At 36.5% G+C, this 19,669-nt stretch overlaps 1 protein-coding gene across 5 annotated transcripts; it reads right to left on the bottom strand.

The window, feature by feature from the left end:
- Positions 1-7,192: 7,192 nt before the first annotated feature.
- grm1b (glutamate receptor, metabotropic 1b) lies at positions 7,193-19,068 on the bottom strand. Of its 5 annotated transcripts, none has more exons than XM_027172450.2 (11): positions 18,726-19,066; positions 17,642-18,458; positions 16,610-16,859; positions 15,339-15,574; positions 15,116-15,124; positions 14,630-14,641; positions 12,531-12,777; positions 12,019-12,187; positions 11,505-11,631; positions 8,644-9,574; positions 7,193-8,126 (listed from the first exon to the last, which is right to left on the bottom strand). In XM_027172450.2, the coding sequence occupies exons 2-11, from the start codon at positions 18,342-18,344 to the stop codon at positions 7,289-7,291; spliced, it is 3,522 nt and encodes a 1,173-aa protein (XP_027028251.1). In that variant the 5' UTR covers positions 18,345-18,458; positions 18,726-19,066; the 3' UTR covers positions 7,193-7,288. The 5 variants fall into 5 exon arrangements, with proteins under 5 accessions (XP_027028251.1, XP_027028252.1, XP_027028253.1 ...); XM_027172454.2 differs by having other exon boundaries at positions 7,842-8,091; positions 18,726-19,068; XM_027172451.2 differs by lacking the exon at positions 14,630-14,641 and having other exon boundaries at positions 18,726-19,065.
- Between the last annotated feature and the right edge of the window lie 601 nt (positions 19,069-19,669).

Raw genomic sequence — 19,669 nt, 5'->3', positions numbered from 1 at the left:
ATCAAATGGTTTCCAGTATCAGTACCAGTGTTGTGCAATAAAAATAACAAACCAGGTGGCAGTGTTGCACTTCAGACTGTACAGAGACTCCCAGGGCAATAGACCTGTTACCTGTAGCATGTACACAGCTAAATTTAACCAGACCTAGATCACATATGTGTACCCTTGCTTACCTGAGTTTTCATGAGAACATTCTTGCATGTAATGTTTAGATCACTACAGGGATTTCTGAAGTGTTACCTCTATTTATGATGCATTGCTGTGGCTCTAATCTCTGAATAGAATGCATTCAAGTATGGTATGAAAAAAGGGCTATATAGTAAAACCACAGCAAAGCACAGACAATGTAAATATATGCTGATCTAACATGCTATATCAATAAAAAAATAATTTATTAATGTAATGTCATGTATAATATTGCCAAAGACATTCATGCAAGAATGCCTGCAAATGACCTCTGAAACTGGGTCTCTTGTATCTAGGACATGGACTCTTATTTAGAGATGATGCTTCTCTCTGATGGTTTTCCTCCGAGCACAATATGCACTTACAACAAACATGAATGACATGAATGAATGTTATTTCACTGGAACATACCTCAATTGTGACTCAGAGGAATGTCCGGAAACAGACTTAGTAAAAAACAGTAAATGTGATTAGAATACATTTAAATATGAGTGAAGGTGTATAGACACTGAAATTGTATGGTATTTAGAACAGATCCCTAGACACACAGCAAGGACACAGGAAAGTAAAGCTATGGAACAGTGTAGAACAGATGGGGGAGCAAAAAATACCTTTAGCCAAATACACACATTGTCAGCAAAACACATAATAAAGGTATTGCTTTAATAGGATGAAATAATGAGTGACTGATGAATTGGTAGCCATATTAGAACTTATTTAAAAAAAAATTGGTCTAAAATGCAGTCTCGAGGAAAACCCACTTATTTAGACATATGAAGTGGTTGTTAAACATCTTGAAAGGTTGGAAATCTTGGTATCACATTTGAATCATTACTGCTCATCATCATGAATCCATATAAAGCCTATCAGCTTTTATCACCTTTGTAACATAGCACATTTGCCCTTTTCCCATACTCTTCTTAGCTCCCTTATTGATTTTTGCAGCTCTCTTTTCATTGCTCTCCTTGCCAATATCCTCAGCAGACCTCAGCTTCACATACACAGACAGCCATCTGCATAAATGACCCTTACTTTTTATTATTACACTGTTTATCTATAATTGTCCAAATTTTTTTTCCATCTTAAGTGTCCTTTTCTTTCCTTCATGTCCTCAGGCAGTGATGTGTCAGACATGCCAAGTGTCCCAAAGGTTCAAACACTTGAACAAATTCACTGTTGCTGCTCTTCTATTGTTTATTTTTCTCACGCTTTTCTTACATCTTTACTGTTTCATGACAGCCTTTTTTTCTTTTTATAATCTAAAGTAATTATATTTATATTTGTCTATGTGCTTTTCACTCTGAAGTTAACGTGTCTGTGAAAGACACTAGAATAAGATTACATTTTATTTAGTTTCTTATTAAGATTTTCAAGTTACATGATGTATAATAATTGTAATATATTTAATAATATATAATTGTAAAGATATTAATGTTATATGAAAATAAATAAGAAATTATGTACTATGAATTAAGTAGCTCAACACGTTTTAATGATATTTAAAAATCTGTGAAAGATAATGTATTTTCTATGTATTTCAAATGATTAGAATACAAAAAAAAAACCACTGTCTATAATTTGGATCTATAAATAAGCAGAATGATGTGAAGTAAAGTGGATAAATGTCGAACCAAAGCATTCATCTGATATCCCTTTTTCCATTTCGCTTTATTATGCTCATTCTTAGTATCTTGATGAAGATTTAATGGACGATTTAGGTTTATTCGTAAAAAATAGTATGCAGTTTGATATCTGTGGAATGTGCTTGGTACAACGCAATCGTCATAAACATACACCAATATAATGAAATGATGGAAACCAATTTGGCTACCAGGCAGTATCTCATATTACACCATTGGTCAGAACCGAAAAAAATCCTTACTCCAATGTAGTTCACTCCATGTAGCACAGGTCTCCAGGGGCCGCAACAGTACGCTGTAATTCCAAACATTTCAAGAAAACATTGCAGAACTGGGTCAAGCTGCTTGTCATTTTTTACTTTATGTATGATTTAGTTGTGCGTCTAAAATGTCGTCAATATTTTCTTAATTTTTTACAGTTTTGTTACGCATGTGGTGAACACATCTGTTCATGCTCGAGGAGTGTCTTATTCCTGCTTTGTGTGTACTCACATAATAAAAGTGTTTTAGGCAGCAGCAGCATTGTAGTCCACTGCCAACGAGCTCCTGGATTGCAGATCTGTTAATTAGCATATGAGCTCCTGCCAGATTAACAAGGGAAATGAGATCAAACCCTAGGGAGGTGTTTATTAGAAACTCTGCATGTTGTTACTCCACAGGCACCAGGGTTACATTTTGCTGAATATTACTCATCATTTACTAAAGACTTTAACACACAGACACATGTGCACACAACTGTGTGTTGGTGATGAAATGATTGACAGTTTGATTCGAGTTGCACTTTACATAAAGAGATGCAGTGAGCAGCATTTAGCTAATTTATTGATTTTTTTTACTTGACACAGTAGCAAATAAATTTAAGTACACAATAACATTTCTTCCAAAATGGACACAATATATTCATATCTTCATTTACTGCATTGGCAGACATCTATAAGTGCTTTTTGAAGTCTTTATCAATGAATGCATGCGTATTGGTTCACTAGGTCATGGGCTAAGAAAACCATCAGTCTAAAACTCTATTGGGAGGAAATACAGAATTCTTTTTTTCCCCCTCCCTTTGCTTTTCTTTTTTATTCTTCTACAAGTAATCATTTCTAGGAAGTATTCCAGGAATACGTAGGTTTTTATACATTATTTTATATATTATTTATTCCAGCTCCAGTTCAAGTGCCAGAACAGTAAAGAGTCCTTATGCGAATCTTCCCTGTACCCTGTGAGATGATAGGATCAGTCAAGTGAATCAGTCCTCAGTGCAGAGCAATGCATTTTTGCGTTTTCTGAGCATTCTATCAGACAAATCATCTCTACATCATCTTCATTTTGCTGGCATTGGTAAATTATTCTTTTTTTTTCTTTTGGAAAACTAGATAAATTGTCTATACTCAGTTGGTGCCAGATTTGTTTAACAGATTAGTTTATGTATGCTTTCTATATCACTAGACATATTGGACAAATTGGTTTGTCAGAAATGTTTAATGTGTTTTAATACTTACCACACTTAGTAAAATGCCTAATATATTGACAAATCAGCAAAATGTGGCCTAAGCAAATCCTTGGTATGACTGACAGACTTGCAGCTATAAGATATTGTTAACAGTGCTAAGAATATTCTGGTTAACTGTAACAATACAAATAGATAATATGTTGCATACCAATATGTCCAGTATGTCTAGTGAATCTAGCATTGCATACATATATATTAAGCCTGAATGTGGGAACTAACTGTAACTACAATAAGCTTATTTTATATATATATATATATATATATATATATATATATATATATATATATATATATATATATATATATATATATATAAATAATACATATATATCTTTTCTTTGTAATGACTTAGAGATATTTTTCATGATCTTTAGACCAGAACTACTAACCATGTCATATGGTATGTATACACACCTGTTCACAAAAGATGACACTCCTTTAAATACCAAATAGAAATGACTGGAAAAGTGAATAAAAATACAACAATAATAAATTACCTTCAACGTATCCTTGTGACATTACCTGTTTTAGGTTTTTTACCTGACGTATTACCTGTTTTAGGTTTTCAGGTTACACTAAAGGGGCAATAACTACATTGAAATACACTGTATGACCTGCTGTTTTTGGTTAAAAACTTGAATGTAATCTAAAGAAAGTAGCACAGAATTATTTAATAAGTTATTTTGTTTGTCCCAGATGCATTTATTACAAGGTCAACATTTCAGATCAACCAAAAACATTATTGATATTACATGTCCTATTGACAAGGCTTCTGATATTATACAAAATTGTTTTCAGGCCTATAATTACGCTAAACTACTTCTGAGACAATTGGTATATAATTTGCACTTCTTACAAGTCTGGGTTCAATATTATGATTAATTAACGTAGCACTATTTAATTCAATAGTGTTGACAATCCCAGTTATCTAAAATGTTCCAGCTTCCCAATGTAATTAAATAAAATGCATACACAAACACATCAGGAGACCTCAGTACAGTTTATCTTGTGTTGTTGCTGCACCTATTTCTTCCATTAGAAAATGAGTGTAAATGCTGTAAATTACAGTAGTGAGCATCATAAAATTGAGACAATGAAAAGCAAATTATTGGAGGATATAATACTTTAAATACTACAAAATGTAAAACAAAATCAAATGCTTACAACATATACAAGGACCAAATATAATATAATTACCATAAACATAAATAAACCCATATCTAAAGATTATCTGTTTCTCTGTTTCTATCATATGTTATATTTTCTATTTATATAGAGATACATTCCAGAGTCATAATTTTACTGTCTTGTAAGGTGTGTCGAAGAACGTAGCCTTGATTTAGCCATTATTTATTAGATGTTGGTGAAAAGAAAAACAGAATTAAAAAGGTTTCAGTTTGATAACATTTATTTAACTTCAACCTATTTCCAACTTTTATAGTGGATGTGTATGTATGCGTTAGAAATATAAGTTAATAGCAAGTGATGCTGCTGTTCAGTGGTACAAAGACCCTTGCTGGAGATGAAATGAAACAGTCACAGATATAACAAATAACGATATAACAAATAACGATATAACAAATAATATGTTATACACCTTGTGTTTTTACAAATCTGTTGCAGGTGTACAGTAGCTCTGTACTAACACAGAAATAATAAAATAATTCAAATAATTGTATAAATATACTTACTGCACTGTGTTTCTAATACAGCTGCACATAAACAAGAGCATTTTCTGTGTGAAAACTTTCAAATAACAACAGCAACCCTGAAAACAGGCTTACAAAAACATATAGTATTTAATGTATTATAACTAATAAAACTTGTTCTTACGTGGGTTCAACTAAACAAATCTCAAATATAGTCCTTATGTTGTCTATATGAGTAAATATTTAGATTTATTATGTACAGTGTAATATTAAGACAGATACTATACTACAAAGCTTGAATTATGGGTTAGTCAGCTAAATTTGAGGTAATCCTGTAACAGACCTGTGTTCAGATCATTACCATAAACAGTATCATGCTAACCCTTAAATCCAGCTGAATAGCAAAGTATGCCTTTTAATACTGTTCTTTTTCTTATATCTTAAAGAAGCTGTAATCGATTTTGTAACAAGAACCATCTTTATATACCGATCTGTACTGTGAAATTAGATGCAATGAGGAGGAAATCTCTGTATAGTGTTAAGACCAAAAACAATAACATTCAACCAAAATGACCAGTTACAACAAAGCTGCTAAAATTAAGGAGCACAATAGAAAAGGAAGCAATCAATTAGTAATAGGACCAAGCGACAGGGAAGAGAAGTACATTGCCTTGTTGCTTGTCGTTGCTAGAGAAACTTGAGAGATTTGCAGGGCTTGGAATTTCGTTCTATGCTTTTTGCTTGTATGCCATTCACTTAGATTCAGTACTTTGCCTTGTCACTGGGGTGGTAGCTTCAATGGTATAGCCTACCTTTAGCTGTATGTCAACCTTTAGGCATGTCCCATTGTCGTTTTAAAGCTTCACGCTAAGAACTAATCATTTACGTTCCATAAAGCATTTTTAAAGTTGCAATTTATTTATGTTTCCAGGTGAAATATATTATTGAGGTACAAAACACATTCCCATGAGTCTACCACCGCTGAGATGAGGAAAGTTCAAATTTAGCACTGACTTTGCTAATTACTGCTAGTGCTTCCTGTGCCATCATGATTCACACACATTGCACTGTGTGTTCACGTCTGTGCAGGAAGGTGTAGATGGATGGCGTGGGGTCTAACATAACTGTTAGCTTGTCTCTTTTACTGACAGATGATAGCATGATTACAAATCTCAATTACAGTGTCTTTAAGTGTGAATTGTTTAAGTTTTCACTCTGTGAGGGTGGCAGGATGAGCGTGAACAATATTGCACCGATTCAGAAAGTAACTTCTTGTTATACATTAATAATAATCTTAAATACTTATCTAACATTTACCCAAACACTAGATAGTATTATTCATTATGTAACATTTTACAACAATGTTGATCGTTACTTGTTTGACTTAAATGGTTGAAAACATAACTCTCTATGACACCGAACACGCAGCTAATGCTGAACATCAATAGAGATTTGATCAAAGCTACATTCTGGAAAAAATGCCGTCGGTGGCTCTGCTGAGCAGAAGTGCTTATTTTATGTACGATATACTATAGTGTCTGCATGTAAAGCACACAATGTATTCAAAAACAGAAACTGTACAGAATTAAAAAAAAACCACTATTAAGAAATCTTACAAAAACAAAAGTCAGGCTTTTAAATACACGGAAATTCTCTTTATAGTGGGGTTATGACCATTTCAGTCAAGTTTACTTTATCTAAAGTACCATATATGGATTTGCTCTACAATTATTTGTGAAAAATAATTTAAGAAATAACATCTAACTTATAATAATATATACAGTTATTGTAAACACACAGTTTCAACATAACGTGTACATTAAAACACTATAAAACACTATAAAAATACCTTGACAATTGACGACTTCACATTGACTGTGACATTGGCAGTTAAACATGATTCATTTATGCTAACAGGCATCTTATATATGTAAAATATTCATATATCTATTTAAACCTATATTACCTTGTTTTCTTTATACTAAATGATTCAAGAAAGTCTATGCAGTCTTAAGAATGTGACATAATAAACTTTAACATCTTGATTTAGAAAAGTTGCATTCCTTATTTCATTCTCATATTCTACATTCTTGCAATTTAATGAGTAATGCTTAAATTATTATTTAATGCTACTCTGATATATATGCACGAGAGTCCTTTTAAAATGGGTTAAAATTAAATATGAGTAAATAGTGGATGAAGTGATGATGTTTATGATGATGAAGTGAATATTTATCTGCAGCTTGTATCAGTTTATCAAAGAAAACAGATCATTTACAAGTATTTTCTATAAGTTTTTCCTTCATTTACAGGGTAGAGGAGCTTTGTTTGTAGTCTCTGAGGATGACAGATGCATATGTCACATTTGGTGGGGTGCATAAGATGTTCTCAGACACTGGGGAGTTGGGAATGGGATTGCCTGAACCCGCTAAGTCCCTGAAAGGAGAGGGTGGCATCAGAGCCAGTGAGTCCTCCAATGCGAGTTTAATCTGCACCAGCTCTTCATCGTCATGGATTTGTGCATTGTTGTACATGTAGCCATGCAAGAGGCCAAACTGCTCGTTGTCCACTTCCTCCTCCTCCTCTAACAGAGTGTCTGGTTTGTTTGAGTAAGGACTCAGCTGCATGGGTGAAATTTGCTGTGTCTGCAGAATGGGGGGTCGGTATGGTGGCATCACTCTACTTTCTAGTTCAGGTAAATTAATGATGTCGTCCAGATCAGGCATGCTGGAATTCAGCTTTGCTGTAATGTCCTGTAAATGGTCTGCAATGACCTGCTGAGGGAGAACACTTTTGTGTGGGAAGTGTTGCTCTGGTTTATAAAATTCCTGCTTTGTGCTTGTTTCCTTCACAGGCTCACTGACAACTGAATACCTGTGAGCAATCAGAGGAGGGCTGGCCGGAGGATTATATCTGACTGGCTCACCCTCGTCCTCCTCGGCAACATTGTACAGAGTCTTGGTGCTCAGGTCTGAGAATTCCAGGCCTGTGTCATGGTAGGTATTAGTGAGAGGTTTGATGACAGCTGTCTGATTGGAGCTGGCTTCCTTCTTCACATGCACAGACAGTCTGTGCCACATGTGATCTCCTTTCGGAGGCTGTCTTGAACCTGGTTCAGACCATGACACAGACTTGCCATTAGAACTATGAACAAAATAAAGACGGCAGTTATTTCACAGGAACCAAGAAAAGTGGACACAAGAACAACATTTCTGGTTCATGTAAAAATTGCTGTCATTTTATTTGAGCAAATATTTTAATGATATAGAAAATACACAGATAATGCTGATTTGATGTTACATTTAAATATATAATGATAAAGTATTTATGCTCAGTTCTAGTTCAGCAATATTCAATTAATTGAAAACATAAGCTATAACTCTGTATTTGGTGACTTGGTTGAATATATCAGCTCATATATGGAGCAGAGCCTCTATCTACCCTGTTGCTGAGACACCCGTGGGTGTGCGTCTTTTAATTGCAGTCGACCTGCAAATCAGAGACGTCTAAGAAAGACATTAATTGAAGGCTGATCTGGAAATGGCATGACCTGAATGTCTGGAGTGTAGCATGAATTAAAAGATTAGGCCCTTGGGTAATGGTACTCATGCAACAGGATGGAAAGAGGCTAAGCTACAGCAGTTGTACAGAGCAGACTTACTTTGCATTTCCAGAGGCGTTCTTTTTGCGCTTTAGCATGTTGAGAAGGCTGTTGCTCCTGCATGCGATTTTTCCGTCACCTACATGCATGCGCACTACATCTGAGGTTGTAAAGGCGCTACGCACGTTTCTCTCTGGCTTAGCAATGATGATGTACATCTTTGGGGTGAACATGCAGCCCAGGGCAACAGTCACACTTAGGCTCACAGAGAATGATGTTGTGATGATTTTGTAGTTGGAGCCAAAGTAGATGGGCACAAAAGCGAGCCAGATGATGCATGTAGTGTACATGGTGAAGGCAATGTACTTGGCCTCGTTGAAGTTGGCTGGCACATTGCGGGTTTTGAACGCATAGTAGGTACAGCTGAGAATTAGAAGACCATTGTAACCAAGTGGTGCCACCATGCCCATGTTGCTGGTGTTACAGATGAGATAGACCTCCCTGATGCTCGGGTAAGACTTGATGGGTGATGGGGGCTCCAGAATGATCAGTGTGATCTCCAGCGTAAGCTGTAAACTAATCAGGATGAATGTGATGACCACTTGAGCCCAGGCACTCATGAACCGTGGTTTTCGTGTGCAGATCTTCTTCTTGCTGCCAGCCAGGATGCGAGCAATGCGGTTGGTCTTAGTGACCAGAGCTGAATAGCACATGGATGCCGAGAGGCCCACCAAGAGCCGTTGTAGGTAGCAGGAGGCCACTGTGGGCTTGGCTATGAGTGTAAAGGGGCAGATATAACCAAGTAAGATGCCAACTAGGATGATATAGCAGAGCTCTCGACTTGAGGATTTGACCACTGGGGTGTCTCTGTACAGAATGAAGACAAAAGTCACGAAACTGGTCACTAGGATGCCCAGGCAAGAGAAGACCACTGCAGCGATGGACTCAGCATGACTCCACTTCAGATAATGCAGGGGAAGTGGCTCACAGCCTGTGAAGAAAAAAAAGTTAAATGTATAGATAGCAACATATGCACTTACACAAAAAAGTGGGGTGTTTCAACAAGCAATAAAGTAACTTTATCCCAGGAAGTACTAAAGAATATTAGCATGTCTTTGCCTATACTATGAGAGCTGCAGTACAAGGCTCCGCAATATAGAACCAAAAGTGCAGAGGGTGGAGTTGGACTCCTCCTACCTGGGGGGTAAAGAAATATTAGTGTGTTCAATGCTGGACAAGTGTTTTTGTTGTTCTGTGCTATACAGCATCTCTGTCCAATGTTAGGGGCTAGGGAAATGATGGAACAATTGGCCTTTTAGTTCTATATATAATATATATATTCTCCAGTACTCCACTAAAATAAATAGTGTAGAAACTCCAACAAGTTGTCATCATTTCTGTGGAACATTAATTGAACCATATATAAACATACATACATATAATACCATATATAAACATACATACACACTTAAATACATTGTACAGACAATCTAGACAATGTATGGAACTTTAGTATTATGAGGGAATATGACTGAAATGGCAGAAGCAATGGTGCTGGAATGGCCATCTGAGTGTGGCCAGCTCTCCAATGCACCAAGTGTTAAAGTAGGTTTCCAGTTCAACTAAAAATAAACAGATTTTGTACTCAGGGACTGCCTGTAAGACAGAGCCAACCAAAGGAAGGAAGAAAAGACTGCGGCAAGGGAGAGGATACTATACAGCATTCACCAGCCATGCTAAAGATACTAAATCTTTTCTATTCAACATTTGTCCTTCTCATAGCACTTCATGCTAAAACTAAAGTAAAAATAAAAAAATATATATTCTACAATATATTTTTAAAGTGCAATATGAGAAATCTCTCCCATGTGGCTAAATGCATTGAACGGGGAAAAGCACTGCTTTGACATTGAACATATCTGAAGAACTTTGAAAACAGGCCAGAGAAGTAGGGAGTGAAGTAGGTCTGTCACAGGTACACTAAGAGTGCGATTTGTAAAAATGATAAATGGTCTTCAGGTGTCACAGGAAACCTTTTGAAAATAGGACAGCATGCTTCTCAACGGCCAAAACACAAAAGTCTTTAGTCCAAATTCCAAATAACATACAAAGACATAAATCTATACAAAAACAACAGGTTTTGATTTTTCCCCTGCATTAGAATTCAAATCAATTCAATTAAAATTTTACGTATTAACAATGTCCATGGTCACGAAGCAGCTTTACAGAAATCTATAAATTCCAGATATATATATTCATTTAAACATATACATTTATTTCAAATGCAAGCTAAATGCAACACTGGCAAAAAAAAAAAAATACTCCCTGAGATAATATGAAGAAGAAACCGAATTCAAAAGGGTACTGTCAGGACTCAGCCCGGACTTTTGGCCATGTGCGTTTGTTTATGTTCCGTGTCACGTGTCTGCCCCGCCCTTGTTTACTTCTCCCCTTCTCTACACACCTGTTCCTCGTGTTCTCATTGTCGTTTCTATATAAAGGATTATCGTCAGTGTCCCATCGTCCTTTGTCCTGTTTAGTTTCGTCTTTGTTCCTGTTTTGTATGTATTTATTATTTATTAAACCCTATTTATTTGATGGTATCCTGTGTATGGGCCTGTCTTCCACCTCCCATTGTGACAGGCACCCATTCTCCATAAAAAAAATGCATAAATGCATAAACAAACAAACAAACAAACAAACAAATAAATAAAATACTTAACATTCCTAATTTCTCCAATTGTTATTACTGTCTTTATAAACTAGTAAATTCTTAGATCTATGTGTGTTACATAACCGTTCCCATTTATTCAAGCCTACAGTCTGTGTGTGACTGTAGAGCTCTGGGCCATGGCCACGAAGCTGATATTGTATAGAAAATGTTCTCTGTGTGTTAAAGATATGCAGAAGTGTCACGCTACCTTGCAGCTCTTTATCAGGCCACCAGCCCAGCTCACACGCCTTGCAGGTAAACTCATCTTGGACGTATTCATTATCTTTACAGGCAGTGCAGATCCAGCAGCAGCTCACCTCTCCCTTCCGAATAACCTGAAGGGACGCACAGCAAGAATGACGCACCGCTGTTTAATATACTTGAATGCAGCAAAAGACTTATTATCATCATGTGGAAGCACACCAGCAGACATTGTGAACATCCATTCAGATTCAACACTGAATTTCTGCTAGTTCTTAAAAATGTAAGCATACCAGTTTTGGACATCAAAGTTAGTCAAGCTAATAAGCTAATATATCTGAAGATGTATCCCTGATAATTGGAAGTTACATAGCATGTTGTGCTTTAGAGGGGTTTTCCATTTACTAATTCACAAACCACTAACCTTCACCTTACCATTAATATTGTATGGCTCCTCTCCACACACTCTATATAAACAATACGTAATATTAATTTTGTTATTGTATCAGAAAAAGGCTCACCTTGATCTCCCCTTTAGAGCAGGGCTCACTGCAGACTGAGCGGACCATCTCGCTTCGGTTCATCTGGAGCATATAATCATCAATGCTCAGGATGCCCTCATGCCATGATCCCACATTAATGTAGTCATACACACCAGGCTCCACAGACTGCAGGTTCATTATGTCATACCTAAGAAAGTAGAAGATCACAATGTACTTCATATTTATCTGGAAACAACCGGGAACATACAATACTGTATATAGCAGTGTTTAAACTGGGATTAAGGACATAGTGGATAACAACAATGAGAGAACAGAACTGTTTAGTTCCCTTGTTTGTTCCTTTATGAAGATCTTACATCATCATCATCATATTTGTTATTATTATAATGCTGTACTTTGATTTACATTTCCATTATTTACAAATTATAGTACAGGAGCTTAGCTCATGTACACCAAAGCTAATCTTCCTGAGTTCCACACCTAATTTAAACTGTGTTTATTTTGTATTTCATATGTTCTATAGAACTAACCTGCCTGGTGAATCCCCGTTTTCATTAAACCTCACATCCTCACCAGATACGCCAGAGAAGGAGGTCTTGAGTAGAAAATCCAGCAGTTTGCTGCCATCAATGGGGTCCATGGCTTCACAAAGACCCACATAATCAGGACACAGGTACTCATGCATGTCATGGAGGCCATGAGCCATGGCATAGATGGCATTGATGACGAACCCCATCTTACTGTCTTGTACATAGTTATCCTCTAGACTCTCATAACCTGCCAATACAGTCAAGCCAGACATGGAGATTGTGAGCATTTCTTGTATATTAGGTCAGATCTCAGACTTTGGTTTTTATTTGGCATTTTTATGCTCAGGGCAAGACAGGCAATTTCATCAAACATCTAAAAGATTATTTGCCTTACTAACATTCATCAGTGCATCTATAAAAGCATCTATATAGCCACACAATTCAGCAAATGGCAAATCACACTACAGGTCAGTGCAGAGTAAAGGGAATGATAAGGTGTCCCATGACCTTGAATTGTCCACAAGCTACAGATAACAGGTCACAATGTTCTGCCTTTACTGTGGTAATATGAATAAAAAGACAGGCAGCATTAAAAAAAAAGTGCCAGAAACATACCACAAAGACACTATCCATTTCTGCACTCTTATTAAGTCTTAAATTAGTAATAGACAGTATTAATATTAATTAATCAAAGATATTAATAATTTACTCTTGTTCTCATTATTCCTGTCTCCTGTCTGCCACACAAATGAGAATATCTCTTTTACACAAGTGCTCTACAATTCCTGAAACTTGAAATTAAAAAAGCAAAGAAAGGTCAAAGGACACCATATCGGCACACAGTTTTATGGTATTTACAAAGCCAGCAAGAAGCAGTATCGGGCATTACTGTTGATGATTTAGCAGATAAAGAGAAATTATATAGAAAAGGAAGCTAAAAAGTCATAAAGTATATGCATAAGTATCTTTTTTTGTGTGACATGAATTTCACTTTACCTTTTACCCTGCATTCATGTTTAATTGGTGTGCTGAGCAACTGATTAAACCCAGGCATGCTTTGTTAAAACCACAGCCTTTGTATAGAGTGAAAAGGCATTACAATAAAATCACCAGTTTGCAGACACTCCTGTAAAATATTAGCTAAAATGTATATTATGTCTATAATGTATATTATATTATTAGCTGAGAAAAAAAAGAAGTATCAACTTCTAACTTCATGGACGAAAATACTAGTAGGAGAACTAAAAAGAACATCCCAGTTTAAAAGTTTTGTTTTTAAGATTATCCATCTTGAAATGTTTTACAGCGCAATAATTGTAAAAAAAAATAGATATACCTTTATTTTAAGGCTCCTTGGAGTGTAAAAGTCTGCTGCTGATGGCCTTTTGTTGGTTAGTAATAAAATCTTTTGTAAATTGCTGTTTGACTGTGACTTAGCTTTAAGCAAACAGATCCACTATATTAGACTGGTTCTTGTTTAATGAAATGCAGAGAAAATATTATCCTAATAATGATCTGTAACTATATGATACTGTACCACATCCAGTCTGCATTTGGATATACTGCATATCTTTCTGGCTCTAAAATGCCAAACCAATATTTGGCATATTTCCCACAGTATTATATCAACAGACATTTATAGATCATTTGTTTTACGGGAAGAATTGGTTTAATATCATTCAATGATTTAGCAGTAAATAAAGAACCAAAAGTGCATGGTGGCACACACAGTGTCCCTCACTGGAACATGCAGCAAAGCCAGTTGGCGTGGCATAAATAAAGTGAACGTTATTGGGATCTAAATCATATACACACAGTGCCAACAATTTACTAGTGCAGTCTGCAAAACATCCCAATAACTTTATATATGTTAGAGGTCTACCGATACACGTGGCTTCTTCAGTGTTGTGCTGCATTAGTAGAACTATGATGATCAGCACCAACAATTAACACTAATGACAGGCACATACTTGCACATTGTAATGAGCACAATGATATAATGATTTAAAGATACAGTAGATGACTGTGATATCAGTTGACCTCTATCTATATTGCTCAAGTATGGTGCTTCCAAGCTCCATTCAGAAGTATTTACTTACCATCCCGTAGCTCTAGATAGAAAAATAATAGAACAGCAGACTATGACTATTCCTCTGTGTAAACATTTTACAAAGGTATTTGTTACTGTTCCTTTAGTGCCTATTCTTTTCTCTCTTTTTTTGGGAAGTGTATGGCATATGTGACGTCACTTTGATATGACGATGCTGGCAAGAATATGAAGAATAAAACGATGATATGATTACACAAAGTGATGCAAAATAAACATATAAGAAGTGAACTGATAAAACTGAGGGATAATGCTTTCATGCGTCTCTCTCTTACTCTCTATTTTAATTTCTTAGATATAACTCAATCATTTGGTTCAATTCAGCATTCAACATCACTCAACTCAGAGAATAAATATATTATAGAGTTGCAGATGGATTCAAAAAATGAATTTGAAACATGCTTGTTGAGCATTGTTTACCATCTAATGTTTAAGCTATTCTGATTGGCTAAGCCAAACAACAACAAAAACTATTTACCTAGGTCACCTTTTCAGTCAGCAGAGAAAATGAATGTCAATAAAAAGACAAAAAAAGGAGAAGAATTTGTAATAAAATCATGGATTAAATAGGGAAGACCCTCAATACCTTCTATTCTACTCTATTTGTAGTATTAATAATGTCAACTGTCTGTCCTTTTTGCTAGTATTGTCATATTCTTATAACCTAGACACATATTGTGACACACAAGAAATGGTCTCACCTGAGCAGTTCTTCCTGTAGTTCTTGTTCTCTTGTGGGTGCCCTGGGATACGACACTGGAAGCGGTGTTGCCAGAACTCAGCAAACCATGGGTTCCTGGTGTTAGTATTGAGGCGCAGTTTCAAGTAGTAATTATCAAAGGATGTGACCTCCTCAGTCTGAAGCTTCATGGTGATGCCTCCCACAGCTTCCTGTTCATAGCCCTCCACCACCTCATCTCTGTCTGCCCAGCCATCACTGAGGAAAGCAGATCACACAGAGTTTAATAGGCCCCTGTCTAACTTCACAGAGTCTCATGTGAGCAAACACACACCCTTGAGTGAGCTGACCTAGTTAAGCATTAGCTTATGAGAAAAGTCACCAAATCTTCCCTCGATGACATTGGATTTTAGCTGAGTGATGCTCTCTTGTTGTTTAGACTGTAAAATGAATTATTTAAATGAATAAAAATTAATTAATGGTTCATGTCAGTGTATATCCTAGTTATATGTACAAAATTAAAAAAAAAACTCACTTGCAATAGTCTTGTGACATTAATAAAATGAATGCAAAGCTTTCATCAAGATTCATCAGGGTTCATGAGCAGGTTGATTTTATTTAATATCCCTTAACAGACTTAACAGACTTTTTAATCAATGTGTCTGAAAATTGTGAACAGACTTCATATAAACTCCATTTAGTATATAGATTTTATAACAGATAAATGAACATTTTCCCAGCTATTATAAATCAAAAGGTCATCAATCCATTCAGCATGTTAACCATTTTGTTTTTGCTTGAGAAGAAGGTGTAATTTTGTGGCTACCCATTGCCACCAAAGCCATCTGTCTCCCAGCATCCTCTCTGTATTGTGTGCCAAGAAAGTCCTATTCTTAGGTGCCTGTTATAATATACAGGAAACAATGTATTCTTGCCAGTGATTTGCATTGTGACATAGTTTTAGGTGTAATAAACTGTGTTGTATTGGTGTAAATTTAATAGAATTTTTAACACAACCAACATGGTCCTATTTATTGTTATTATTAAAAACAGGAGATTAAAGTAAATAGGGGTCAATTGGTTTGCAGAGAAATATTCAAAGAAATATTTGTTGTTACTATCTCGGTCTGTATAAGCTTGTCCAATGCTTTGAATTAGCCACTTTCACAGCACTCTCCTTGACCCAGAATATAAATTTCAATTGATGTTCTTTTTCTCTGGCAGCATGAATCCTGAAGAAAAAGCAAGTACTTTTATTAATTTATAACTCTTGGAAATGAAAATGACAGTCACCTCCCAATAAGGAGGAATTCTCCAGCTACCCCTAAGCGCCTCATGGCCATAAGGAGGCCACGTACTGTCATCCCCTCACAGAAACAGACCACCACTCGTGCTTTGGGCAGACGTTCCCTCAGCTTCCGCAGTAGCCTGTCAAAGTGTTTTTCACCAGCATTGCTGTAGATCTTGTCAGAGTGGGCAATACACAAACCCTCCTGAGATGCCAGCTCCTTAAAGGCCTCCATTCCACTCTCACCGTAGTTTCCTATTAGAAGTGAAAAAGCAGAGTAAAATCAGTCTCAAAAATTAACACTACTAATGGGTATTCAAGCTTATGCATTTCCTTCAACTATATAGCATTTTAACAGTTCCTGAATTAACCCCATCAATGTTGAAATCAGCATATTTGATATTAACATTTAGAAGAACAGAAAATAAATTGTAACAAGTTACACACTACAGCTTTTTCCTCTAAAATCCATTTCTGCAGCAGCTTTCTGAAACCTAAGTAATTCTCATGCAGTGGGATTCATCAAATTCTCCCTAATACAATCAGAGTTTTTGAAACTCATAAAAATATGATTAAAAACTCATTTTAGTTGGGTTTTTTTTCGAGATAAAAATATTAGCACTGGAATTGTGAGGACAAGTCTGTAGAGAGAGTGGTTATTTTTAAATGGCCTCCAAAATCCAGGAAATAAAGAAAAGACCCCTCTCTGGGAACTTTTGACAGGCTGATACATTACCTGCCAAATTGCCCTTGTTGCTATGTAGGGCAATTTTGGAATGACAAGCACAGTGTGGCTCAAATTCCCTTAAATATAAAAAATTCTTCCAGGGGAAATAAAATTTAAATATGTCTTTCAAAATGTAATCTGCATGCATTAGTACCCGGGACAGTTAGGTAAAATACAATACCAAATTAATAAAACAAATAATCAACAGTGTATCACTGTGGAGAGTTATATAATTTTTTATTTATTTAAAAGATGTTTATATGGGTAGTTTAAAGATGTTAACTCGGTTCAGAAAAATCTTCTTACTCACCTTCAGTGTGAACAGCTGAAACATATGTCCAGTTATATCTTTTAACAATGTCCAAAAGGGCCCTGGCTTGAAGAGTGTCAGAGGGCACAACCCTGAGAAAGTATTTATAGAGGGTTTTATCACTCAGATCAATGCTAGTGGCTGAGTAAGCAATTTGGGGGATGTTGAACAGCTGCAGTAGGTTTTGAACTTGAATGGCCACTGAGCTCGATCCTGGTCCAATCACACCTGCAATGGGCTTCTTCGTGGCAACTGGCTGACTGAACGGAGTCCCATCCATGCACCACTTTGTCCCATCATCATCCTCACGCAGTGAAATAAGGGAGTCTCTTATAAACTCAATGCTCTGCTCCAATGCCACTGATGAGTGCCAGCACGAGTCCCTGATCTCACAGCCCAAAGTAATGTTGGGCAGAAGGTATGGATCAGCATTAATTCTGTCCAGAGTGTGAAACATGGCTTCCACTCTCTGAATGCCATACTGCTCTCTAACCTCACCACATGTTCTCTCAGCCACGTTCTCAGCTGATGGCTGGTGGTGGACAGAAAACAGGGCACCTATGATGATATCGCCATCCATTCTGGCCACTGAGCGGGTCGCAGCCCTGGGAACTAGCGACCTCTCATATATATTTCTGGCTGTCACACCAAGAGAAAGAAGAGACAAAAATAAAACGCAATTCATCCTCATCATACTCCACATGGTCCAAAATGGTCAAGTCGCTGGATCATATCTGTTGCAGAGAATGTTGAAGTGAATTAGGGACCTGAGGAAACTGTGTGTCCTTGTATACTGTATCAGTGATCATCGGATATCCTGCAAAGAGAAGAGAACACTTTGTCATACAGGTGTATTTTAAACTTTAAGCAGTCTGGAAAACCGCCTGGTGAGTAAATCAGCACCATGGACAGCATTCGGTCTCAATCCCTGTATCCCGCAATCTCCTCCGAACCAAACCGGATCATTTAAGTACCATTATAGAGACCGAGAAGTACTACTACAAAATTAAGCACAATTCAGGCTTGTCTTGTTCTGTGTACATGATTATATCTTATGCGTGTTGCTCTAATAATAAAGATTTACCTGAAATCCCAGAAAAAGCCATTTTCTCTGCCGTTCTGGAGCATTCAATGTCATTCCAAACTGCAGTTCACTTTCCAGTGAGCGACCAGTTTCTTTTCTTCACACCTAAAGCGAGCACGGATGCCCCCTCCTTCATCTAATCACTGCATCCAAAAGCGGGTCACATTAACCGCAGACAACATGCGCACTACAATTCTGTTTGGATACATGTTTAGAAGCATTTTTCATTTGAATTATACATCTGAAGCAAAAATTGATATATTTTTTAGTTTTTTTTTTGTTGTTGTTTTTTTAAGGTTAGCTGAAAGTGTCTTTTTTTAAGCCTTAGTGTCTTTTTCCTGTCTCACAAAGATAGGCAAACAACTTAAATTTGATTGGGCTGCTGTGCACATAAAATAGCTACATATGATATTATACCCCAAAAAAAAAAACCAGAACGCACACACACACACACACGCACGCACGCACGCACCACGCACACACACACACACACACACACACACACACACACACACACACACACACACTCACTCACGCACGCACACACGCACACACACGCACACACACTCACGCAAACACCCACACACGCACGCACGCACACACGCACGCACGCACACACACACACACACACACACACACACACACACACACACACACACACACACATGATTATGTATGTAATATGTGATCGGGTGAAAAGGCGTAAAGGTGCATTTCATTATGTTATGCCCTGAAATTAGATAAGTAAATCTGAGAGATCATGTGAATTACATACATATCAGAATCAGAAAGAGCTTTATTGCCAAGTATGTTTGCGCATACGACATCAAACAATTTACATATGTAAAAAAAAATTAATTAATCTAAGGTAAACACGTGTAAATCTCAGATATTATATCCGAGTGACTTTTCTATAGCTGACCCATTAATACATCTTCACTCAT

Source organism: Tachysurus fulvidraco, chromosome 12 (assembly GCF_022655615.1).
Source record: "Tachysurus fulvidraco isolate hzauxx_2018 chromosome 12, HZAU_PFXX_2.0, whole genome shotgun sequence".
Classification (NCBI taxonomy): domain Eukaryota; kingdom Metazoa; phylum Chordata; class Actinopteri; order Siluriformes; family Bagridae; genus Tachysurus; species Tachysurus fulvidraco.
This window is presented reverse-complemented; position numbering and strand designations above follow the sequence as displayed.